This window comes from Poecilia mexicana, unplaced genomic scaffold (genome assembly GCF_051168715.1).
Source record: "Poecilia mexicana isolate PSO_F unplaced genomic scaffold, ASM5116871v1 scaffold_23, whole genome shotgun sequence".
In the NCBI taxonomy this organism is placed as follows: Eukaryota; Metazoa; Chordata; class Actinopteri; order Cyprinodontiformes; family Poeciliidae; genus Poecilia; species Poecilia mexicana.
In genome coordinates this window covers 19,137,488-19,164,281 of record NW_028263392.1, presented here as the reverse complement: position 1 = coordinate 19,164,281, position 26,794 = coordinate 19,137,488, and the positions used below count along the sequence as shown (strand labels likewise).

At 38.7% G+C, this 26,794-nt stretch overlaps 1 protein-coding gene across 1 annotated transcript in view; it reads left to right on the top strand.

Annotated features, from left to right (window-relative positions):
- Positions 1 to 10,420, top strand: part of tmem178bb (transmembrane protein 178Bb) — an 83,328-nt gene extending 72,908 nt beyond the window's left edge. Inside the window, exons 3-4 of the mRNA XM_088002994.1 lie at positions 7,389 to 7,526; positions 9,522 to 10,420. Of these exons, the coding sequence (XP_087859120.1) occupies positions 7,389 to 7,526; positions 9,522 to 9,772 (389 nt within the window). The 3' untranslated portion in view covers positions 9,773 to 10,420. The remainder of the gene's footprint in view (positions 1 to 7,388; positions 7,527 to 9,521) is intronic.
- Positions 10,421 to 26,794: the final 16,374 nt, after the last annotated feature.

Genomic DNA, 26,794 nt, shown 5'->3' with positions numbered 1-26,794 from the left:
GGTCACATTTAACAGCGCAGCGGATGGCATGAAGGCTCTGAAAAAGAGGGGTCTTGCTCCTGATTGCAGCAGCAACGATGACCCCCCCACCACAGCACCGATGGAGAAACTGGATAGATTGTCCTGGGAGATGGTGGAGACCAAACAATGGAACTTGGACGCACATGGAGAGGGTACAGAGAAAACTCAGCGGATTTCATCATGAGGCCGGGGACGCAGCCTCCTCTCCAAGATAAGCTCTTAAAATCAATGCGGTAAGATTCGCAATCTCGGTGATCTGATCCAGTGTGTAGACAAAGAACCAAATATTTTCATAAAGAGACACTGTCAGACATTATTATAATAATATCTCATTTAACCTTAGCTAATGTTAACAAGAAATACATTACTGATTGTAAAAAATAGATAATACCTGACTGATGTTTCGGGAGCCGGTTTAAAGGCTCCGATTGTCAACTGAGCTTATACTCATACTGAGCTATGTCAGTTTGCACTGGAGACACCCCCATGGAAAAAGTCTCATTGGGTTTTTTCTCTTCACCCAGGACTCCCTAATGAGTCATTTTGTTTTGGAAGTAGTCCCTTTAGTACGTTTTCAAGTTACAAGTTCTTTGTTTTTGATTTTTACTTATGTAAGGTCGCTTTGGATGTGCAAGTTAGAGGGATCTATTCATTTAAAGATTTATGTCCCAACAGCAATATAAATATAAACTATTAATGTTCACGGGTTACAAAATCCAATCAAAAGAGCTAAGAGCTCATAGCTAAGATGAAGAGAGAACAGCAACTCATAATCTTCTGGCAAGTAACCCATTTAACAAAAGACAACTTAGAAAAAAATAGGGGCATGGGGCAGGGGGGATTAAAAGGACATTTTATTCTTCCCATCCAGATGGACACACTAGGGGCGTGGCAATACTAACTGCAAATAATGTGGACTTTCAGGAATCCACACAGATTACAGACAAAGAAGGTCGTTTTGTTTTGGTGAGGGGATCACTAAACTCAAATGAAGTAACTTTACTCAATTTATTTAGACCTCCAGGACATGATAAAATATTTAATGATCAAATATTTGATCTCATATTGACATAAAGCTCTGCCGTTTTGATATGCAAAGGAGACTGGAATGCACAACTGCATCCTTCCCTGGATTCCTCAAATCCTTTAAAAAAAATCAACTCTGTATCACTGTATGAAAAATGAAAAAGATTGGCTTAATTGATGTCCGGAGGGAACACCATCCATTGGCTAAGGAGTTCACTTTTTTCTCTCACTCTCATGCCATTGACTCAAGAATTAATTTTTTCCTATTTAGAGCCGACAGATACAGGGTCCTGGACTGTAGTATTAGAACTAGGGATGTGTCGCTCTGGGGTATACTTGAAATGATATAATTAGATGCTCATCCTAAGACAGCAATATGGAGACTTAACACAGCTCTGTTAAACAATAATAAATTTGAGGAATTCATTAACAAAGAATTTATAAAATATGTAGAATTTAATAACAGCAGAGAAATGTCTCCAAGTACATTATGAGATGCAGCAATAGCAGCACTGCGTGGGAAAATTATAACGTGGGCATTAAGGAAGAAGAAAAATCTGGGCAATTCAATAACCTGACTAAACAGCTAAACACATTAAAGCAGGAGCATGTTGAAACCAAAGACTACTCTTCTACAGCATATTGCTGTGATAAAAATGGAACTAAATAAGAAACAAACTTATGAAAATGGACCTTGAGCAAAAAAAATATTGGCCTGGCGACTAAAGCAACTAGACAGATACATCTTTAAAATTAAAAAAAAAATTTCCAACCAGATGTGTTTCACACCAGACAAAATACATAAGTCACTTGAAATATATTATAGGAAATTACATAGTGAACCCGAATTAACTGAACTTGTACTCCAAATTGTTCAAGAATAGCAGCTGATTTAATTTGGGTATACTTTTTCCAAGCGTTTTTGGAGGGTTAGAATTCGAAAGTAAGTTGAGTCTGTATCGATTCTTTATTCAGGGTGGTAAATCTGGTTTGGTGCTGGATGGAATGGCAGGACTTGTTAAATCTAGAGAGAAATTTCCACCAATTTGACTCTTCGTGGATTTTCATGAACAATTGTATCCCGGTACATTGTAACCTGTTTGTCAAAAATCTGTCTGTTTAGTTTTACCTTTTTGTAATGCATTGCTGTCTCCCTCCTTTGGTGACCTATCTGTTCTGAGTGCTGTTTATTTTCCATGTTGTGATTACTTTGTTGTTGCTGCTATTGTGGTTTGCCTGGTTGTAAAAGTATAAAAATCATATTAAAAATAAAGTATATAAAAAAAGGTGGTTTGACAATTGGTGGATCAAATGGGTGAGTAAGAGCAGCAGATAAAAGAGGGACAATTCAGAAGATGACATCTGGCATTGAAAACAACCAGGTCCACAAAGGTGGAAGCATCAGAGCACTTCTAACATCCAGCAACCAGAGATCAATTATCTAAAAGGAGAAACATTGAATGCTAAGTAACGTCACATGGGAAGACTTGAAGAAAATCAACTGGAATCAGTGTACTACCAAAGAACAACGAAAACTGAAAATCCTCAGTGTCCTCTACTATTCCAAGCTTGAATTAGCTGCAGTTGGAGTCTGTTACTCTCACTGCCTGCTCACTGACCCTTTGCAAGTAACATCGCGCTCTTCAGAACTCTGCCCACTCTGCCATGATGGATGTCAAAACAACTAATGCGTTCTTGTAAAGTGTGATTTATTTTTTTTTGCGTGTATGTTCCTAGTCTATTGAGTCTCTATGTCGTCCTGTTTTGTTTTGTCTCCAGCTCACTTACTGGATGGAACAAAGCTGATGGAGGAGGCAGAGTGGCACTGCCAAGCAGCTTTTGCTATTATGATCAGCGAGCCACTACCTCCAAAGCCGGATATTCCCATCTTCTGCTCTCTGTCATCCTCCACAGCTCCATTCTCCCCTCTGTCTCAAGGACCAGCCGCACCTACAGCCCTAGTGAGTGGGCCTTTGGGTTCCCCCAGTGCTCTGTCTGAGTTTCCCAGTGCTCCATCCAAGGCAGAGCCTAGACCTCCTCGAGCCAGAGCCTAGCCTCCCTAAGCCCGAGCAAACAGCAAACTTATCTGTGCAGACAGTCGGCGCTCCAGGTCCTCTTCGTGGCCGCAGCTGGCTTCTTGGCCGACCACCAGAACTTCCTCGTGGCTCCAGCCGGCCTCAGGAGATTCTACATGGATCCGACCGCCCTCCAGAGATTCTCCGTGGGTCCTGCCAGCCTCCGGCCCGCCCTCCGGAACCTCTTCGTGGGTCCGTGTGACCTCCTGGCCACCACCACAGCCTCTTTGTGAGTCTGTTCGGCCTACCGGCCACCCACTGAACACTCTTCGTGGGCACATGCGGTATTCTGGCTGCCCACCAGACCCTCTGCGATGGGTCTGCCTCCTTCGTTGCCATCCACCAGACAGTTTGTGGCAGATTCCGCCGTGATGTTTTGGTATTTTAGTTATTTTGTTTCTCATTGTGTTTACTTTTGGACTCATGCCCTCTGTCCAGCGCCCCTTCGACTACCCTGATTGGGTCATTTTTTGTTTTGGACCTTTCAAAGATGTCTAGGAGCCGCCCTTTGACGGTGGTTATGGGGTACTGTAAGGATTTGGTTTTTTTTGTGTATGTTCCTAGTCTATTGAGTCTCCGTGTTGTCTCGGGTTTTTTTGCGCTTGATTGTCTCCAGCTCTCCCTCATTATTCTGATTATTCCTCTGTGTATTTAATCCCATTTTTTTCTGTGTTTCCCCATGGGGTCCTTGTTGTGTGACGGATGTCAGTCTATGTGTCCCTAGTTCCTGTGTTGTGCCTTACCAGTAGGGCTGTTGTAAACGAATATTTTAGTAATCAAGTAAACTATCAATTATCCTAACAATTAATAGAGTAAAAAATTTATAAAATAAAATATTGATAAATTTGGCATAATACCAGTGTTGCCCCATACCTGTCAAGCTTTGGTGAGGGAGCAATACGGGATATTTACGGCACCTTTGTTCGTAACACTCAGAAATTCATCTACCAGCCATGTACCGCCAATATGATTTCCACCACCTGTTTAAGAATGGGATGATATGAAATTTATTGTACGGTTCATCCGTAAAGCTACACTTACACTGTAACCATCAATTCATCAACTCAGCCACCTGCCGTGTTAAGTCTATCCGCTTACCTGTATAAATACTCCTGCAGCGCTCTTCCCGCCATTTGCTTTCAACCAGCAGTTTCCGGAGGAGAAAGGATGCCGTACTCCAGGCATTGCACCAGTCATTTTAAGGATGCCTATAGGTCCCCCAAAAACAATTATCATCAATCAATAAAATCCCCACGGGCCGAACTTGAAAATTGTTATGCCGCTAACACTTAGCATTCGTCAACAACTCGGAGGCTGAAGTCAGAACTCCATGCAATGCAAGTAATGTTTCGGCCAGAACATGGTGCGCTAAATAAGAAAACATAAATTAACAAAGCTTCGAGGCAGGTTAGGGTAAAGTTGTACTAACTCTTTGTCTCATTGCTCATCTGTGCTGCCTGGACTTCTGTATTCTTCTGAGATTCATCATTAAACCACTATTTTCACTACAACCTGGGTTCACCGTGTCTAAATCCTCACTACCAATCACCAACTCATGACATTTAGTGCATCAACATGTGTGCATCCATCCGTCCATTTTCTTTACACCCTTGTCCCTTAGTGGGGTCGGGAGGTGCTGGTGCCTATCTCCAGCTAACGTTCCGGGCAAGAGGCGGGGTACACCCTGGACAGGACATCAACCATTGGTTAAACCAATATTAATTACAGTTTTAATCATAAGTTATTATTATTCATTTAAGTATTTTACTCTGGGTTTTATCCAATTACTCAAAATGTTTAGATTTTATTCTTTAAACCTTTAATGCTCAAAATGAGCACTCTGAACTATTTTTAAACACTGCAGGCTGGAAACTTCCTCTTTCTCCAGGAAACCTGCTTTTCCTGTTCCATGACTCTCTTTCTGCCTGACGATGATTTTTTATGATTAAATAGAAAAGAGTAGAATTAAAGCAAAGTTTGCAGGACACAATAACAACCAGATTAATTTTATTACCGTCTGACTCTACTGTTGGGTCTTGATGTCACCTGTGTAATCAGTTTTAAATATAACTTTATTCATTGTTATTATTAAACTAAAATCTTCAGCATGGGGAAGTGGGCTGAGCTCAACTTTTCTCGACACCCCCTCCTCGAGGTCAGACCTTTCACATGCTGGGAACCCAACACCCTCCTGCAGGTCTGCGTCCTCATCCTCTGGAAAGAAAAGATCGTGGGATGTGAAGATGCAGATCCTCTGTTGTCACCAAGGCCACAGCAACCGATGTGAAGATGCAGATTCTCAAAACTCCACTGCTCTTTAACAAAGTGTTCTTAGGAAGGAGAAATGCTAGTTTGTCTAAAGTAATACTGAAATGCTGACATTGAATCAAAAAAATATTCTGTCCTTGGTGAAATATTTTTCACATTTCCTCTAAAGTGTACCTACTTTTTATTGTGCTAATTTTCATAAGCATGTTATCTGTAAGTATTTTATGTACTGACAGTTTGTAAAATTCTGTAACAGTATATTGGCAATGTACTCTTGAAAAATGTAAATATATTGAATACACACAAAAAAAATTTCAATCGCAAATGTGTTGTATTTGATCCTTCTGTAAACTGGTAGCCTAATATGTTTGCAGTACTCTAGTGTGTAGTGAATCATGTAATGTACAAAGTAGCAAAGCAGAATAATAAGACATTGATAAGCAGTGATGACATAGTTACTTTGAAAAAGTAACTTTAATCGGATTATTGACTACTCCTTGAAAAAGTAGCTTAGTTAGATTACTGGTTACTTGATTTGGAAAGTAACTAAGTTACATTAAAAGTAACTTTTTAAGTTACTTTCAGCAGCTGCTAGCAACACTCCGCCACCTGTGAAAATTACATTGATCTTTGCCAACTTAATTGCAAGTTATTTTATAATGGTAACATCAACAATGTGTCTCCACTTATAAGGTTGAACCGAAGGGGACATTGTTTAATAGTTACAAAAGAACAAAAATAACTTTAGTAATTTGTGCATGTTTTTGTGTGTTCCACTATTGTCTGGAAAACTATAAATAGGATTTTACCCCCCTCCCCTCGGCCTCCAGGCTGTGCGTTACCGCCCTGCGTTTGTTGTCACAGCTCAGTGCACAGAGTTCCTCCTGCGGCTCCACAATTCGGATGGCTGCTGCACAGATTTGTGACACTTATCTTAATATTAATAATTATAAGGGCATTTAGTTGCACAACTTTACGGACACGTTCATTTGTGGCTGTTTTCACGTTTATTGCGCTGCTCATATTAGTCTCGATGTTTGCAGTTCTTTTGGAGGGCAACACAAAGCTCAACATTGCTCACAGCGAATATATTAACTTAACATTAACAAAGACACAGCGGGACAGGTCATCCGGGAAATGATGGACTAAAACTAACTGGATGTCAGACAAAATTCCCAAGCCCAAAAACCGACTCATTAAATCTGCAAGCGACTTTAGAAAAAAACAAGCAGAAAGCTGCAAATAATAATCAGACTTGGCGAGCGAAACTCAAAATAGTTCTTTTCAGCAACAAAATGCACATCTCCCTCCATTGTTTACATTTCTGTCGGTGCTGACACTGTCGCATTAAACGGTGGTCGCTCCCCAAGACGCGTAGAGGAAATAAAATTAAATTACAAAAGATAATAGTAACGCACAGTAACGCAAAGTGATTTTGATAAGTAACTGTAGTCTGACTACTGGATTCGAAATAGTAACGCGTTAGATTACTTCTTACTGAAAAAAGTGGTCCGACGTCAAAGCAAAGTAACGCGTTACTGACTAATCAAGCATGTTTGTATTACATGAAAAGTGTTATAATTAAAGTATATTAAGAATACTTTTGGTTGTTCCAAAAAAGCATGTGATAGTACACTTAGTACACTTTAAATTGTGATTTTCTATAATGTAATTACAATAAAAATGCATTAATCACAAACTAGTTGTTCCAAAATAACATGCTTCAAGTAAAATAATCCTTAACAAACTTGAAGTATACTGATGATTAATCTGGCTTCAAGTATGCTAAGATTTAATATACATAGCATATATTTTTCACAAGGGTTCACATGATCTGCAGAACCTTAACAGCACATCTGTAGTTAAGTTCTGCCTCATTTAATCTCAGCTTCAACTGGCCAAACTCTGAAAGTGTGTGAGGTTCTCTCTTCATCTGCAGTAATTGGTGTAAACAAATATTAACTATAGGAATTCCTCTCTGCTTGTGTCCCACCTCAGACCTGCGGCGAATGACAGCTGGTTTCATGGGCATGGCAGTGGCCATCATTCTGTTTGGCTGGATCATTGGCTTGCTCGGCTGTTGTTGGGATAGAGGTCTCATGCAATATGTGGCTGGCCTGCTCTTCCTCATGGGAGGTGAGTGTAGAACAAAGTATTAGTTCAAGTTAACTGTTTCAGTCCCTAGCAAAGGTGGTGCCAGGCCATTGTTTTAACTAGACATTCTCATTTTTTTTATTAGATTATTTCAGTTCATGGTAAATTGATAGTTGTGGTTAGCATTAGCCTGATTGTAGCAACTACTAAAGATTACACTTAAACTTGTTTACATGGACATAAGTAATAGGAATCAGCAGCTGATCAGAATAAAAATGCAAACAGTGCAATTGAAATATTATGGTCTGATTAAGGTCCATCAGAATGAAGATGTAATCCAAACAAGAGGGTTGTTTTATGCCAATTGATAATCTGATCTATGTGTAGAACAGGTGATCTGATCACCTGTACTCATCATATCTTTCTGACTGTGGAAAAGTGACATGACTGAGCATGAGTGTTTTTAAATGTGTTTTAACAACATACCCCAAGATCAATGAGACAACCAATCTCAAGTGAGCAAATCAATGCTATTAAATTTTATTGTCAAGTGGGAGATTTTTTTAGTGATTACTTACTCTATATTAGTCACAAAATTTTAGTGATTAATTAAAAAAAAATGCCTTATTAGTATATGAAACAAAACACCGCCCCACACCTCAAAGTTTTGTGTGCAACAAGATATGTTACAAGGGCAAATGTGTGATTTCAATAGAACTTTACTAACTTGAAAATTCTGCTGAAACGGCATACTGTTTTCATTTTTTACTGGAAAATGTAAAGTTATAGTTTATATTCTGTTTACTAGAAGGGTTCACAAACGCCCTCTGAGCAGAAGTGAAGTATAAACATTATAGTGAGAGTGCTAACGCCCCAAGAAACAAAGTGTTGTGCAGCAATGTGTCCCATTTATAGCATGGGCAGCCAGTGGAAACTTCACACACAGCATAACAGCTCAGCTTGGCAAGAGGCAGCTGCACACTCAGCTATGATCAATCTTGGATTAAGGCTGTGCCCTAGAGTTTTATAATGAATAAGCATTTAAAACCCAATTATGTTTCTTGATAATAAAAACATAAAAAATATGCTTAGTCACTCTGCAGGAGCCAAATCACACCTAAGCAACACACAGGGCCACAGCCAGCCCAAATTTAGGACTATTTCTTCATCTGCTTTAGCTAAGAGTCCAAATAATAGCTGATATAAAAGCTGATAATTAAAATAATTTATCAACAAATATATGTCAACAACATTTTAATGTAGCATGCTAATTTCCGTAGCATGTCATTTTATCTTGTCTCAACGTTTGTGCATCATTACATCTACTTGGCATTTATACCACAAAAATCTGTGGATAGGAACAGAGGCATCAAAGACAAAGAGTTAAGCAATTCTTCCTGTACAGCTGGTTTATCTGCTTGTACTTTTGAAAATGAGCTATAAATGTGTGGCTTTTTTCAACACATATCATTTTGGTTTGATTGTTTATTTTTCTTAACTTTTCATTGTGTGGAACTATGGACATTTGCAAAAAGAAGAAGAAAAGGGTTGTAAAGAATAATAAGATCAGGAAAAGGAAACAAAAATTATCAAGCTTTCCCTTTCCTAACCTTCTTATTTTTTTATCCTCCTCTCCCTTCACTACTTCTTCTATACTGTGAATCCTTTTTTTGCTAGTAGTCCAAATCCCATTTGGGAATGAGCTGAACATCTGGCCAATCAGATCAATCAGTGCAATTACCGCCCTCTGTTGAGCTAAGTGTCAATCTATGCCGACTTCAAATCAGACTGGCCTAGCTGGTGTAGAACTGGAATTATCAATTCTACCCCAGTTGAATAGAATAGAATGTAACTGAATAGAACTGCGCCATAGGGACTAATGTAAAGATGCCAAACATGGGTTTGAACGCACGTCAGCAGTACTAAAGCACCTTAAGATGATCAAACTTCTCCTTTAAAAACTCAAAATGTGAGACACTGATTATTAATCAATAACTGTGCTAAACATCAACTTTTGTTCTACTTCTGTTGTTACAGGAACTTTCTGCATTATCTCCCTCTGTACCTGTGTTGCTGGCATTAACTTTGAGCTTTCTCGTTACCCGCGGTACCTGTATGGCCTTCCTGACGACATTGGCCATGGCTATGGATGGTCTATGTTTTGCGCCTGGGGAGGTCTTGGCCTTACTCTCATCGCTGGTTTCTTCTGCACCCTGGCTCCCTCTGTTCAGCCAATACCCAGATCCACCTGTCCCAAAGCCCGGCAAGAGAACGGCACCGTCTGCTAAAGCTGGAAACAGTGAACAGACCAGCTACATCAATTGATAAAAAAAAATAGACAAACTGTCCAATCATGTCATCTGCCTACTTATCTCCAATCAGTTCTGGGTTCAGAGTTTTTAAATTGTGTGTGTGTTTGAAATGGATATCTTGATAATCTGCTATCTCGATCATACAATGAGAAACTCAAGATCTTAGAAGAAATATTAAAAAAATAATCCTGTCTTTTGTTATTATGGGACAGATGTGTAAATTGACCTTGGATAGGAAAATAATCCAAGGATTTAAGGAGGATTCAAGAAGAAAGTAATGGACTGATGTGGACAGTAACAATTTGACGAAGATGTGTTCTCTGTACTTGCAGTTGGTTTCTTTAGAATTCTCACAGGAACTGGATTGAGCCAGTCCAGGGTTATCAGCTGAGTAAACTTTTCTGTGCACCATGCAAAAGTTACATGTAACAAATGAGCAGGATCAAGATACAAACTGCTGTTAATTATTGTCTGGAATATTCCAAAAAAGTAACAGGAAACAGGAATTTTCATATTGGATTGCTTTTATTCTGTATAGGTGCATTCCTTTTCATACAATGATCTTACATGCCATTAAGCATTTTGAACATACAATTTTTATTTAATTTTATATTGATTCCCTCATATTGTGAACAAACAGCAGTTTACTGTCACAGCAAATGTCTTCTGTGCTTTTTTTTCATGAGCAAGAAAAAAATAGCAAGAAGGTGATTTTATGGTCTATACAAACAATTTTTTTATTTAATAAAGTAGATACATAGATTGAGTATGTAAAAAATCAATTTCTTTTAATCTGAGTTACTGTTGAATCAATTTAAAAGGAAGCATATTCACATTAATATTGTGCTGCCCTCAGAAGGAGTGAAAAAGCATGTAGGTTTTTTTAAATTCATGCTTTGGTGTTGGTTTCTTAGACAACTGCCACAATTTCCTCTCTCTATTTTGTTCCATATCACAAGAAAGCAGACATTTATCCTGCTGATGTATTCTAGACCCAGAAGATCAATGTCATGTATCAGTAAAATCTTTACTCACCTTAGTCACCATCAATGATTTACACAGATTTGTCTGTGGACAGTGGTATAAACATTAGGACTGATGAGAACTTGTTCAAATACAGTCACTGGTTTTATACGATATGTTGTCTTAGAAAGCACAAAGCAGCAGCCAGTCCCTACTGACACCAGTAAAGTCAGAAAGGCCTTTTTATTCCACTGGCAGCTCTACTGTTGTGACTCGACTTGGCTCAACTCTACATGGTTTAGGTGGTTTTCCATTACAACAGTTCTAACAGTGAAATTATCGTAATTGGGTGGCACCAGAGTTTGAAAAGTAGTGTGGCATGATCTTGTACAAACTGCTGCACGTGTGGAAGCAGTGGATGGTGTTGGGGTAGAAGCAGTAGAGCTTGGAGAGTCCAAATTAAGGGAAGTGGAGACATACTTCTCATAGAAAGAGATTCTGGAAACACAAAGCATACATAAGGTGTAACTCCAATATATGTAAGAGACAGTGAATAATCCAAGCAGAGCACACTGTTAGTATTGATGGCAAGTTAGTAAGTTAGTATTGTCTTGATGCAAGACAATACCATAAGTTTCAGAATATCCTTGTTTGTTCAAAGTAAGCTCAGCACTGAGGAACAAGTTGCATACAAGACTCTTTAAGTCATAAAACCATCATCCATTATGGAATACAGTAATGATGTGCTCAAGTTCAATCAACTCTACCTGTTACTGGTTGGTGCCTGTAAATGGTGTCTGTTCCGTTGAACCACTGCGGCCGTTGTGGTCCTTGTTGGTCCAGTAATTACTTTGTAGGGTTCTAATCATCTTGCTGTTCACTGGTACCCGTAGGCAGCCATCAACAGTCACACTTGTCATGGCAAATCAACAAGCCAGTTAAATGTGATTTACGTAATAAAAACATATGCAAAAAAAAGGAACATTATATTACATTACAATCAGTAACAGACAATCTTCTGATGCTGCCTTCTCAGCCTTAGTTAGTACATTTGGAACCCCTGCAAACTGGATCCTAAAAATGGGACAGGTATCACATAACTACTGGGAATACCTTTGTAATCGAGTAAAGTCGAGTTGAGCCATACTGAGTAGGTGCCAGTGGAAAAGGGCAATATGGATAATCTCATATGTGCATTCCATGTGCTCCAGAAAGTAAAACTTGAAAACTGATCCATGTTTTGGAATAGTAAATATTTGAAACATATTTATTGAGTGTTGGATTACTTAAAATTTTATTTGAGAATAGAGAAATTGGTGTAGTTCCCTGTTAAGGTTTTCATGTGTAATAAATAAATTTGGGTAAGCAATTTCAACACCTAAACTTCTATTGCCCCTCAGATTTTTTTCTTTAGCTTTTCTTTTCCCAATACAAAGTAAAAAACGTAAATCATGAATAAATTTCAAATCTGACTGGTATTAAGGAGGAAGCACCTAAGAGGATGGGCATCACAATATTTTAAAGAACTATTCATTGTTGTGATCAAGTCCTACAATAGACTTAAAAAAAGAACATCCCTTTTGATTTGGTTTGATATTCTATTCTATTCAACCTCGCGTCTAAAGTATTTATATTCTACAGGTGCAATTTGATTTTCAGTTTACATATGTAAACAGTAAGCAGAACACACTTCACAGATTAAATTGTATATTAAAAGTCCCATGTTCAGACCATTATGATATTCATAAGAACCTGCCATAACCTTTTTTTTTTCTGTCATAGATGCCATCAAGGCCTTTTCCAAGATGCCATCTATAAGGCCTCCTAGTCAACATATCGTCATCAGAACTGATCTAAAAAAAATCAATTCTCTTAAAAAAAACAAAAAAAAAAACAGCATTTACTGTTTGCATCCTGATCACTTGAACATTTGTGTGTCTTAACTTGTTGGATTGTTGTATCAATGTCTGTGTTCCCCAATCTTGGAAAGTATTTTTTGTTTATTTTTAAGGATTCATTGAATAAAAGACCCAAGATTTAAAATCTGGACTGACTCATTACTAAAACCTACAAGGGCGGTTTAATGATGAGCTGGCTTGAGAGCCATCTACTGAAACATAAAATAAAAGTAGAAATTGTCTGACTGTGCATCAGTTCAGTCATTAAAATAAAGTAGAATTGTATTCAGTTCACAGTACCAGTTGTCTTTGTGGGTTTACTGGGAAGAGATCTCACAGCAGAATGTTTCAGGAAGCACATGAAGTGTCATGATGTTGGTTGTTCAATCAATCAATCAAATTTTATTTGTATAGGGCATTTCAGCAGCAAGGCATTTCAAGGTGCTTTATATAAAAGAAAAAATAAAAACAGTATGTGACATTAATAAATAGATGAAAAGTAAAGCATCGAAGACATCAAAAGATCGATGCTCTATTGAAAGTTTCATCTGCTATTGTCTCTGTGTGTGGTTCCCCAGCTGCACAGGAGCACAGAGGAAGACTCTCCAGAGAATCATAAAATCTGCTGAGAAGACCATCAGCTGCTCTCTGCCTTCTCTTGAAGATCTCCACAGGTCCCGCTGCCTCAGAAAGGCCAAGAATATTTTAAAATACTCCTCAAACCCCGGTCACAATTTGTTCCATCTGCTGCCATCTGGCTGCAGATACAGAAGCATTAAAGCACATGTGTCAAACTCAAGGCCCGCGGGCCACATGTGGCCCGCCATGTCATTTTATGTGGCCCCCCAGCGTTTTATAGGTCCATGATTGACTTAAAATAGGTTTTGAGCACGAATTGACGACAAACTACATCTCCCATAATGCATTCCAATTGTTACCAGCCAACATTACGGCTTCTCGCCACTAGAGAGCAGCAAAGTCACCTTAAGCTGCTTATTGATTTTACCAGCGAATAAAACTGAGACATCAACAAGCTAACGTCAAAACGTCCAAGAAAAGAAAAATCGATCTACAAGTAAGACTGTGAATGAAGATGTGTGTGAGTTGGTGTCAGGGCGGCAGGTGGCGCTAGACTTTTTTTGTTATCCGTTATCTTGACCGACAACATAAAAAAAAAAAATTGGCCCTGTACTATTTTTATCCGTGAAATTATAATCATATTAACATCGGCTATTTAGCCGCATTTTATGCGGTTTAGTGAATATTCACCGTGAATCCTGATCCCATCACAAATTAAACAGATAAATGCATCTACATTTTTCTCCGTAGTGACAAAAAAACCACTGATTGAGGCCCCAATAACTTTTAATAAATTAAATTAAGCGACTTCACTTAAATTAGCATCACTTCACCCGCTGGGGTCTGAACGCACTTCCTCCTAGTTCAAATCTGCAGAAAAATCTGCGCTAATTCATCAGTCAGTTGGATCTGTCTGATCCAAACAGATCAACTGAACTCTGAGTGTTTTACCCTGCGGGGTCCGGTGTGAGCTTTATGTTTCGTCTGCAGCTCCTCCAGAGCGCCGCTCTCCTGGGTAACGTGAACCCAGAAGGCTCCATTTGTTAAATCCGCTGGATGAGTTTCTCCCAGCGGTTTTTAATTCTTCGCAGTGGCGTAACGTAACTGCCTCCGCAGTGGTTGAGCAGCGGACTGCGCATGTTACAGTCTAATTAACTTTTGCATCGTCATTTATTTCCTCAAGATAAACTGCCTGCTCCTCAAATGGATTAACACAAAGTTGCATTCTCTTTAGTTTTCTCTGGTCTGTAATGGAGACTTGAATTTAACGCGCCATTTCAACCAAAGGTTTGTAATGCGCTTCCTAACCAGAAGCTCCAAAGAGTTATTTAACAATATGAGGTGTTTAATTTATTTTTAACATTGTATTGTCATACATTTTATGCTAGGGGTGCCCAAGTCTAGTTTTCCAGAGCTACCATCTGCAACTTAGATGCGCTCCTTCTCTAACACACCTGGATCATTGACTCATTATAAGGCTCTACAGAACTGAGTTGCTGCTAATGAGGGAAGTCAACCTTTTGTCTGCGGTGTGTTTTAGCAGGGATGCATCTAAAAGTTGCAGTCTGAAGGACTGCAGCTGGGCACTCCTGATTTGTACCGTCAATGTGGCCCTTTGAGGGTGGCCAATATGCTGAAGTGGCCCTCGGTGAAATTGAGTTTGACACCCCTGCATTAAAGCAAGAACAAACAGACTGAAGTACAGTTTATACCCGGTGGCCATAAGGGCATTAAATACCCTGTAGCAGTATTTTTTCATTAATTTCGTTATAATCTATGTAAACTATTGCATGGTTTTATAATGACAATAAAGATTGTTATTATTGTTATATTGTATCCGCCAAGCTACGCGCAGATTCGTTGCCATAGCAACTGACAATAATGCCACTTCATGTTTTAGGATTTAACACCAAAAAACTAGAAAACTAGATTACCTACCGCTTCTACTTCACTGAATTATTTAGACATACAAACTGTTCCCCACAAAAACACACATTTAATTAAAAAACTAAACAAAAACATCTTATTGCTGTCTTACCTTTACTTATCAATGAAATCCATGCACCGCTAATTCTGCACAAAAATATCCATTCATCCAAAGCCAAGTCTATCCTCGGCATGTCTTTTCTACTCCGTTTAAGAATTGTAAAACTGTCTCGAAGCAAAACCTTCAGCTCCGGTGTTGGTCTTACTTTAGTTATTATGTCCTGCTTCAATTGAAAATCCACTTTAGAAAACTGTTTAAGTGTAGAAATATAGTCTTTCATGTTGACGTCGGAAGAGAGGAGAAAACAAATATATCGCTGTACTTTACTTATTTACTGTATGGCTAGCTCCATGGCTAGCTCACTGTGTCTTACTCTGCAGTTGTGGAGTCACAATATCTGGGATCATGAGCGCCCCCAGCGATGAGGCAAGAGAACTGCCTGCCTCACCTCAAGTCTGTTCTCTGCCGTTTCTGATCGCACACAAAACACGATACACATACAGTTGGTGACAAAAAAAAACCCCACTGTACATTATATACATAAGCTAAATTTTGGAAAATCACTCCATATATTAAATGTTTTTTAGTCATTTTATTGCCGGCGTACAGACAGGACGAATATGCTCCCATAGAATGGCAGCCAGTGCAGTTAGCGAGAAGTTGTGTGATTCCAGGTCGCTGCTGCCTCACCGGCTTCGTTTCTTTTTTTTTTTTTAACATATGTTTATTAGTTATTTTTTCCAGTTTCATAAAGACAAACAAACAAAACAAAAAAACAAAAAACAAAAAAAATTAGGGAGACAGAACAAACATTTTTCACACAACAACATTAACATTACAATACACCGGCTCAAAACAAACAAAAAATAAATAAAGAAATAATAATAATAATAATAATTAAATAAATGAAGTAATAAAATAAAGCAGACATTAATGCAATATATTATGTAAGGCTACGTGAAAAAATAGCAGAAATATCAAGACCAGTATACATGTAAAGGGATCCCAAATATTATGAAACATATCATCTCTATTGTGTAATTTACTGGTTAAAAAGTCCAATGACACATATTCAAGGACAGTCCGTTGCCATTGTGTTGTGGATGGGACCTTATCTGTTATCCAGTTCAAGAGGACACATTTTCTAGCGCAGAATGTAAGCATCCTGTACAGATGTTTTTCATAATTCTTCTTAAGGCTGTTTGTCACTCCCAGTAACATATACATTGGATTACACTCAGTGCTAATGGAGAAGATCTTGTCCAACTCTTTCTTTATACTGACCAGAATTGTTGAATTTTCTTACAGGACCAAAGAGAGTGGGTTAGATTACCCACCTCTATTTTACATTTGGGGCAAAGCGGAGAAAGGTCTGGATTAATTCGATGACGCAGATGTGGAGATATATGGCCCTGATGTAAAATTTTAAGTTGAATAGCTTTAACCTTATTACAAACACTTAAATATTTTGCGTTTTCCCAAGCCTCATCCCTTCATCCCAAGCCTCATTGCTGATCTCTATGGCTAGCTCTTTTTCCCATGTCTCCTTTAAGGCAGTCAATTTAGTAACCCCTAATTCTTTTAATAAACTATAACAGGTCTTAATAGAACTTATAATTTTTGGTTTAAATAATTGATTTTCAAAGTCAGAGACATTTTGGTTGCTGAGAATTGTTGTGTTCTTCAAAATGTAGTCCCTCAATCATGTCTGTGAACATTATATTTGATAAATAACTGATCAAAGGACATCAAGTTTGGCCCATCCATTAAATCAGAAAGAACAGATATGCCTTTTGTTGCCCATACTTGAAAGCCAGAGTCGGAAATCCCAGGTTAAAAAAGGGGATGATCACATAATGGGGTGAAAAGAGATGTTAGGCTAGACCTTCCCTCAAGCTTTTGAATTATTTGCCAAGCTTTAACAGTAGATAAGGTGAGAGGATTACTACAACACAATTTTAATTTTTTAAGTTTGTTAAGAAATAGTAAGTTTTTCAGAGGGATGCCAGACATGGAGCTCTCTATGTCAAGCCAGAGAGAAACTGGTTTCTGTATCCAATCAGCAGCTACTCGCATATGAACACTAAGCTGGTACTCTCTTATGTCTGGGAGGTCGAGACCGCCTCCTGTGGATGGAAGACAGAGTGTAGAAATTTTTAGACGAGGTTTTCTCCCTGCCCATATAAAAGAACTAAACCAGCTATTTAAAGTTTTAATGGTCTTATGTGTAAAAAGGATTGGAACCATCTGTATTGGATATAATAACCTGGGTAGGACATTCATTTTCAGAAGAGCAACGCGGCCAAGCCATGATAATAGTAAGGTCTTCCATCTCTCCAGGTCCAATCTAACACACTCAAACAGGGGGGTGAAATTACTTTTATACATTTGATCAAAAGCAGGTGTGATCTTGATCCCTAAATACACAAAACCCTCTGGAGACCACTTAAAGGGGAAAGAAGAGAGAGTCTGGGGTTTCTGTTTCAAGATGCCTAATGGCATAACTTCTGATTTGTTGAAATTGATTTTATAACCTGAAATGTCACTGAATTTATTGATGGTCTCAATGAGAGAGGGTATGGATGTTTCGGGCTGAGTCAATACCACCAACACATCGTCAGCATATAGAGTGATTTTATGCTGTCTTTGTCCAATGGTTAGGCCTTGTATGTCCTCCCGAGCTCTCACCGCTTCTGCAAACGGCTCCACTGCCAAGGCAAAGAGCAGGGGGGAGAGAGGGCAGCCCTGCCTAGTCCCTCTCAAAACATGGAAATTGGGGGACCGCAACCCATTTGTAAGAACCGCTGACCAGGGATTATTATACAAAAGCATAACCCATTTCACAAAATTCTCACTGAGGCCAAACTGACGTAATGTAGAAAACAGGTAGGGCCATTCAACACGGTCAAATGCCTTTTCGGCATCAAGTGAAACCACTAGACCAGGTAATGACTTTTGATTAAAGATCTGGATTAAGCAACCGGCGCATGTTATTATTTGAATTATGGCCCTTAATAAAGCCCGTTTGGTCTTCGTTGATTAAAAGAGGGAGTACACATTTCAGACAACGTGCAAGAATCTTTGAAAGGAGTTTTAAATTTACATTCAACAGAGAGATTGGTCTATAAGAGGCACAGTCTTCTGGAGCTTTGCCTTTTTTCAGTATTAAAGATATATCTGCTTCCCTTAAAGAGACAGGTAATATACCCTTCTCAAAAGAGTCGTTATACATATTCAGTAATGGTTCAGTTAGCACTTCTCGAAACTCCTTATAAAATTCAGCAATAAGGCCGTCTGGCCCAGCCACTTTGCCTGTTTGTAGCTCCTTAATTGCATCCAATAACTCCCTCCTTGATATGGGACAATCCAACTGTGACCTCTGTTCCTCAGTCAGCGTAGGAAGATTGAGGGAAGAGAAGAATTCATCTATTAAATCTGGATTATTATGTAATTGAGGTTTGTAAAGGTTTTCATAGAACTTTTTAAAAATGTCATTAATTGCTGCAGAATCAAAAAACTGTTTTCCGTTTGAATCTGTGAGTGAAGAAATAGACTGAGAGTTAGACTTCTTTTTTGTTAAATGTGCTAAGTATTTTCCAGGCTTATTGCCATGTTCATATAACCTTTGCCTTGCGAATCTAATTTTAATCTCTGCCTCCTTTGTCAGTAGACAGTCCAGTGATGAACAAAGAGCAGTTATTTCCTTAAGTTTGTGTGTTGAGGGTTTTTTAATATAGTTTTCTTCAGCGAGCTTTAGTTTAGATTCTAAAATTTTTTGCTGCTCAGTTTGTCTGTGCCTTTTATAACTTGTATAGGAAGTAATGAGACCTCTTGAATAGGCCTTTGAGGTCTCCCAAAGTAATGACGAATTATCTGTGGAGGGAATATTAATAGCTAAGAACTGTTTGAATTCTTCTATAAAATAAGTTATGCATTTTTGATCATAAAAGATGGAGGAGTCGAGGTGCCAACGTTTGTTTTGAGGACACAGATTTCCAATTTTACAGTTAATAAGGACTGCAGCATGGTCGGAAATCACTATGTTACCAATTGAACTGGACATTATTGATGATAATATACTGTTCGGGACAAAGAAGTAATCAATTCTTGTATAGCATGAATGCACTTTGGAGAAGAATGTAAATTCTTTGTTTACCATATGTTGAGTTCTCCATACATCCACGTAGTCTAGCTCCTCACATAAAGCAATTAGAGTTTTGGCCTGACGAAGAAGACCTAAACTGCCTTGAGGAGATTTATCCATAATTGGGTTTAGGTGGCAGTTAAAGTCTCCCCCAACAAATGAGTTATTGATATTTAGATTCACTAGTTTTGTAAAAGCAGTGATCATGAAGTCTCCTGGATGGCCAGGAGGGAAGTAAATATTCAAGATTGCAATTTCCTCCCCATATAAAACACCTCTCACTATGACATAGCGACCACCCTCATCCTTTATGCAGTCAGTTGGTTTAAATGGTAAATGCCTGCTAATTAAAATAGCTGTGCCTCTGCTCCTTGATGAGAACGAAAAGAAAAATACCTGTCCAAACCCCCCCTGAGCTAATTTAAGATGTTCTATAGAATCCAGATGCGTCTCCTGTAATAAAGCTATGTGAATCTGCTCTCTCTTAAGATAGTTCAAGACCTTTCTCTGCTTAATGGGTGTGTTAATGCCATTTACATTCCGAGAACACATATTTAAAGTTGACATAATAGTATTTCAAGAAAATAGGGTAGGGTTAGTTACAAAACAAAAAGAAAAAAAGAAACAAAAAGAAAGAAAAGAAAAGCCGGATGAAAATATAACAGACAATCTAAAACAAAACGAATAGATCATGCCCAACAATGGCAAGAAAAACTAACACCGTCCTGCTCCTAACTGGAGAGGCTAAGTGTAAGGGCTTTCTAGCGGCAGAAGATAGCTTCCTACTCAGAAGGGTAACATGTGCGCGTCTTTTTTTTTTTTTAAAGCCCCTAAGGTGCAGGGCGGTCAGGAAGCGTATCGATGGGGAAAAGGCAGACTGACATAAACATTTTAAAACAACGGAAACAATTTCGGTATTCTGATTATTGAAATTTAAAAGTGCTGTGTTGTTCTATCACCCCAGTTTCATACCGGACCACTTACAGCTCCGGTGTTATCGCTATGAAATGAACGCTCTCTATCGAGGTATCACGGTGGAGGGATTTCTTTATTTAAATGGGTTCATTTTTCAGAGGGATACAAAGTGAGGTGATTTTAGCTACCAGTAGCAGGAGAACGGAGCTGCGCCAAGAAGCTAACAGAAACTACAAACACTGAATAAAAGTAGAGCTGCCATCGATACAGTTGCAGCCAAGCATGATTTAATGTTACACAATACAGTTTTACCAAGTTGCTCAAAGTCTAAACTGGCATTGTTGTGCATATAAGGTGTAAAGTTTACCTTCGACCAAACGCCCCCCAAAGGCATCCCAGCGCCCCCCTTTTGTAAAAATGTCCGCCAGCGCCCCCTGCCGTACTCTGAACGCCCCCTGGGGGGCGGTACCGCCCACGTTGAGAACCGCTAGTATAGACACTTCAAACCTGGAATAGATTATTCTCCTGTTCAAGCTGGATATTTAAAACCTGGTTTGTGATTTGTGAAACATTTTCCTGATTTGTGAAAACTCAATAAAGTTCGAAAATCAACATTTTTTGGCATCTCTTTTTGGCATTAGAGCAGTTAATTAGAACTGCTCTAATTAAAAAACTACAACAACTAGACTATTCAAACCTGGAATAGATTATTCTGCTCTAATATAAGAATATATAGAACCATGTTAGTGATTTGTGAAACATTTTCCTGATTTGTGAAAACTCAATAAAGTTTGAAAATCAAAATTTTTTGGCATCTGGATCGCCATAGATTAAAAAACTACAACTCCTAGTAGACTCTTCAAACCTGGACTAGATTATTCTTCTCTAATAGCAGAATATTTAGAACCATGTTTGGGATTTGTGAAACCTTTTTCTGATTTGTGAAAACTCAATGAAGTTCAATTTTCACAATTTTTTGGCATCTGGATCACACTAAAACTGCTCTAATTAAAAAACTACAACACCTAGACTCTTCAAACCTGGACTAGATTATTCTGCTATGATAGCAGAATATTTATAACCATGTATGGGATTCATGAAACTTTTTCTGATTTGTGAAACTTCAATAAATGTTCATTTTACCACTTTTTTTGCATCTGGATCACACTAGAACTGGTCTAATTCCAAATAGCAGAATATGTTTGGGATTTGTGAAGCTTTTTTCTGATTTGTTAAGCTTTTTTCTGATTTGTGAAACTTCCAAAAAGTGGATATCACCACTTTTTTTTTTATCTGGGTCACACAAGAACTGCTTTAATTGGGGCCTGCCCATAGCAATGCATTCACTGCCTCCATGCATTGCATGGCAGACACCTATTGTTATACACCCAATAGAATGTCTCTTTATCATTTATTATTTATCTTTATTATTGCGCAGCAAGGCAGTTCATTAACATTAGCACAAACATTAGCATTTCACTGCCCCCCACTAGTGCACTGCTTTGCGCGCATTAGCATTAGCCTTTTGCCTAAAATAACCTATTTGTTAAATTTCTTAATTATTTGCCATGTTTAGTATACTGAATGGAGTAAGTCAATGTCAAACATGCTAATGATGCCCCACATACTAGTCTTCATGCTAACATTAGCATTTTGTCAAATTTTAGTTTATGCATTAATTTTAACATACTAAATGGTACAAGTACAGCTTAGTCCACATGCTTCTGACTCTCCACAGGTTATTGACTACACTGAAGCTTTCTTTAGCATTAATGCTAATTTTTAGCATCAGAACACTGGGTCCAAACCGACGGGCACACTTTGGCAGGCCCCATTTAAATTTCTTCAGGAATTTTCTAGTTCCAAATCTACAACACCTAGACTCTTCAAACTTGGACTAAATTATTCTGCTCTAATACTAGAATATTTAGAATCATGTTTGTGATTTGTGAAACCTTTTTCTGATTTGTGAAACTTCACTTAACAGACCCCTGCAAAAGATCTGTCCTTCCAACAGCCATCACCATCTACAATAACTCTTTGAAAAATTAATGAGTTACACCAACATTTTATTTCCCATTGGGATTAATAAAGTGGTTTTGAATTAGAATTGAATTTGAAAAAAAATTGCATTGAACATATAAGAATAGTAATCTGATCTTCAGTGGAGTTCCACAAATCACATAAAGGTTTCACAAATTCCAAACATGGATTAAAATATTCTGCTATTAGAGCACAACAATATAGTTCAGGTTTGAAGAGTCTAGGTGTTGCAGTTTTGGAGCTGGAGTGACCAATATCCAAAAAATGTCCGAAATCAGCCTTTATTGAAGTTTCACAAATCAGAAAAAGGTTTCACAAATCACAAACATGGTTTTAAATATTCTGCTATTAACTGAAAATAATCTATTCCAGGTTTGAAGTGTCTAGGAGTTGTAGATTTGGAATTAGACCAGTTCTAGTGTGATCCAAATGCAAAAAAGTGGTAAAATCAACATTTATTGAAGTTTCACAAATCAGAAAAAGTTTCTCGAATCCCAAACATGGTTTTAAATATTCTACTATTAGAGCAGAATAATTTAGTTCAGGTTTGAAGAGTCTAGGTCTTGTAGTTTTGGAATTAAAGCAGCTCCTGTGTGATCGAGACCAAAAAATAGGGCAAAATTGCCCTTTTTTGAAGTTTCACAAATCAGAAAAAAGTTTCACAAATCCCAAACATGGTTCTAAATATTCTGCTTGAAGAGAATAATAATCTATTCCAGGTTTGAAGTGTCTAGCTGTAGTAGTTTTTTAATTAGAGCAGATCTATGGTGATCCAGATGCCAAAAAATGGTCAAAAACTAACTTTACTGAGTTTTCACAAATCAGGAAAAAGTTTCACAAATCCCAAACATGGTTCCAAATATTCTGCTATTAGAGCAGAATAATCTATTCAAGGTTTGAAGAGTCTAGGTGTTTTAGTTTTTAAATTTAGAGCAGTTTTAGTGTGATCCAGATGCCAAAAATAGTGATTATCAAACTTTCTTGAGTTTTCACAAATCAGAAACAGGTTTCACAAATCCCAAACATGGTTCTAAATATTCTGCTATTAGAGAAGAATAATCTAGTCCAGGTTTGAAGTGTCTATGAGTTGTAGTTTTTTAATTAGAACAGTTCTAGTAATGAAAGAGGTGCCAAAAATGGTGAAAATCGAACTTTATTGAGTTTTCACAAATCAGAAACAGGTTTCACAAATCCCAAACATAGTTTTAAATATTCTGCTATCAGAGAAAAATAATGTAGTCCAGGTTTGAAGTGTCTAGGTGTAGTAGTTTTTAAACTAGAGTTATTTAAAGATGCGGAAAGTAGTGAAAAATTAAGTGGAATCGCCATTTAGCTATTGGAAGCTAGAATTGGAAACCAACTTCAGCTTCGTCTCGAACGCTGCATTCATAATACGCTGTTTGTCTTGAAAATTATGCAGCCTCACCAGCACCGGGCGAGGTCTTAGCTCGGAGGACGGCACCTGATTTGGAGTGCGATGCGCTCTGTCTACTTTAAGTCGGCCCGTTTTTTGTTTTAATGTGGAGAAGTTCTGGCAGCCAGGTCTCAAAGAAACGAGTGGGATCGTTGCCTTCAGCCTTTTCCGGTAGGCCAACAATGCGGATATTCTTCCTTCTCCCCCTGTTTTCTAGATCATCAGCACGCTCCGTCAGGTCCTTCACCCGCTTTTCCAGCGATTCGAGCCTGTCAATGGACGGGACCGAGTCATCCTCTATAGCTGAGAGTCGGGTTTCAATCTCTTATGCGTGTTTCATGGTCTTCCAAATATTTACCATGCGTCTGTAAGAGCAGAGAGACTGGCCCGAGTTTCTCTTCGATAACTTTAGTGAGATTCGCAGTGACTTCACGAATCACCTCGCGTAGTGCTGGATCCATTCCTTCTGACACGGTGCTAGCAACCATGTTAGCTTCACTGCTCTGCGGCCTGGGATTCTCCTCGGCGTCGACTGCTGGGGTTTTCCTGCGTGGCATATTGTCAGGCTGAGTCGAAAAATATCTACTAATACTCATCGCAGTTTCGCAGAAAGAGAATGAGAGTGTTCTGACATTATTCGTGGGGTATAAGTGGAGAAATATAGTGAAGTGGCGTGCTAGCACTCCAAAGCACGACCGCACCTCAAGCCGCCGGCTTCGTTTCTGAGCATTTGAATGGGAAAATGCGAAAATCCAGCGATTTTCAAGAAAAAAAATCATCAGAAGTGGTTAAGCTAAGTAAAAAAAATGGGTACTTATAGTACAAACCACAGGGTGAAAATAGCAATATACTGTAAATGATTTTATTATTATATATTTTTCCATGATGACAGGTGAGCCTCTGCCTTACCTGCCTCCCCTGACCGCACGTCACTGCTCGTCATCCACTAGATCAGGGGTCACCAACTCCAGTCCTCCAGTCCTACCATCCTGTAACTTTTAGATGCGTCTCTGCTCAAACACACCTGGATCAAATAAACTGCTCATTTCCAGCCTATTGCAGAGAGGAATGAATGCTGGTGAGGGAATTCAGACATTTTGGAGCAGAGGTGAATCTAAAAGTTGCAGGATGGTAGGACTGGAGTTGGTGACCCCTGCACTAGATGGTGCCAAGAGGCTGCACTTACCTGGAGGCGTGCCTTCTGTCTGGTTTCAGCGCATCTGTGATCAATCACCTCGTCAATTAAGAGTATGAGGAACGGGCTGCCAGCACTTCAGCACTTGTTTGCCGGTTATGGTACTCTGAGGCCCTCTAAGCCTGTGCCTTTGAGTTATCTAAGTTTGTTCTCAAGTAATATTTTTCTATCATCTCTCCCTCAGGTGTTTCCCCGTAGCGCCTTGGATTTTAGTGTTTATCCCAAGTTCCTGGCTTTCTGGTTTCCCCTCGTGATGCTGTGGATTTTACCCACTGGTTGCTCGAGTCCCTCTTCACCTCAGCTGAAGAATCACTGACAATTCCTGGTTTCACGGCTGGCAGTCAGATCGCTCCTCATCTCTCCTCACAAGAACTTACTTGTCTGCCCTCCATCACAAGCTTCTTCCATCTACCTTCACAGAACTCACAGTCAAAATCACACTGGAACCTGGATCATCTGAAGAACCCCCACCTGCAAAGATACCACAACCCCAGAGAGAATAGTACTTCTCCCCCTGGCAGAAACCCACCACTTCAAGTAAGATCATTCCAGTTCCTCAGAGTTCAACCTGTCCATCTTGCCATCAACTCCCCTTCTCTCTCTCACTGTCTTCAGAGTTCTGACGACCCTGGGTTCCCATCCACAGGACAAGAACCATACAATCTCATATTTTCATCATTGTCAAAATAAACTATCTGATTTCCTATTTGTATTTTTGCTCCTGTTCTCCTGATTGTGTTCTGTCTGTGGGTTAAAAGATGTGAACCCAACATGACAATTTGGAGCTCACAAACATCAGTGAAAATACTGTAAAAATAATTTGAATAGCAGCAAAAGCCAAACATGCCACAAATAACCAAATCAAAATGTACCAAAAGCAGGACGGACTGGCATAGGAGCTACCGAGAGACTCCAGGTAGATTCCAGCTAAGAGATGCGCAGCGGCTTGCTCTTCATGCAGGGCTGGCCCAAAGTAATACATGCTAGAAGTATTTAAATTAAGTTATAGATAAAACACTCTTTTATTCATATTGTATTTTTGTTTAGCTGCAGAAGTTTTACAGAATCTGAGCTGAGTGATATGTCACTGTTTTTGTACAGCTACAACTGGAAGCTTCCAGAGCTTCCAGTTGTAGCTCTTGAAGAAGAAACTTTAACATCTTTTCTGTGCGTCAGAGCCTTGCTGCTTCTGAGAACAATTAAAAAAATAAAAAATATAGCAGGGGGGAATTAAAGTTGCCAAAACTGAAGAACTCTTGTCTGTTTTGTGAATGCAACATAAGGAGAATTTAATTTGGCCCGTTACCCCTCCTAAGAACCTCTGTGTCTCTCACCATGTTTAAATGTAGATTTAGTGAAGTCTGTGATGGGGAGCCCAGATTAATTGGTTGAGTTTAAAATAAATCACTGATTATTTGCTGTGATGTATTTGTGAACAACTCAGCTCAAACACAAAGATTACACCATATTGTAGCCATGGTAACACAAACTATCAAGATGATTCCTCACATGTTTACAAAGTAAACTAATTAAATCCTAAATGAACAATTTATTCTCTGTTGAATGCATTAAGTAAAATTTAATCGTATTGTCATTCTCTATAAATTAATGCTACAGGTTTAGATCTATGGTCTGTGTTACAATTCAATCATTTCTAGGGGCCCCTGAAAGTCTGGAGGGCCTTACCAGCCGCTACTGAGTTTTCTTTGCCTCTGAGATCTAGAATTGTAAGACTGGGACCAGTCTTACAATTCTAGATCTCAGAGGTGCCAACATAAAATTTTTTTTATAGAGTTAACCCCTTTGAGCTTTTTAGATCTATAAAGCAGTCTGCAGCCAAGTTGATATAGAGGTTAAATA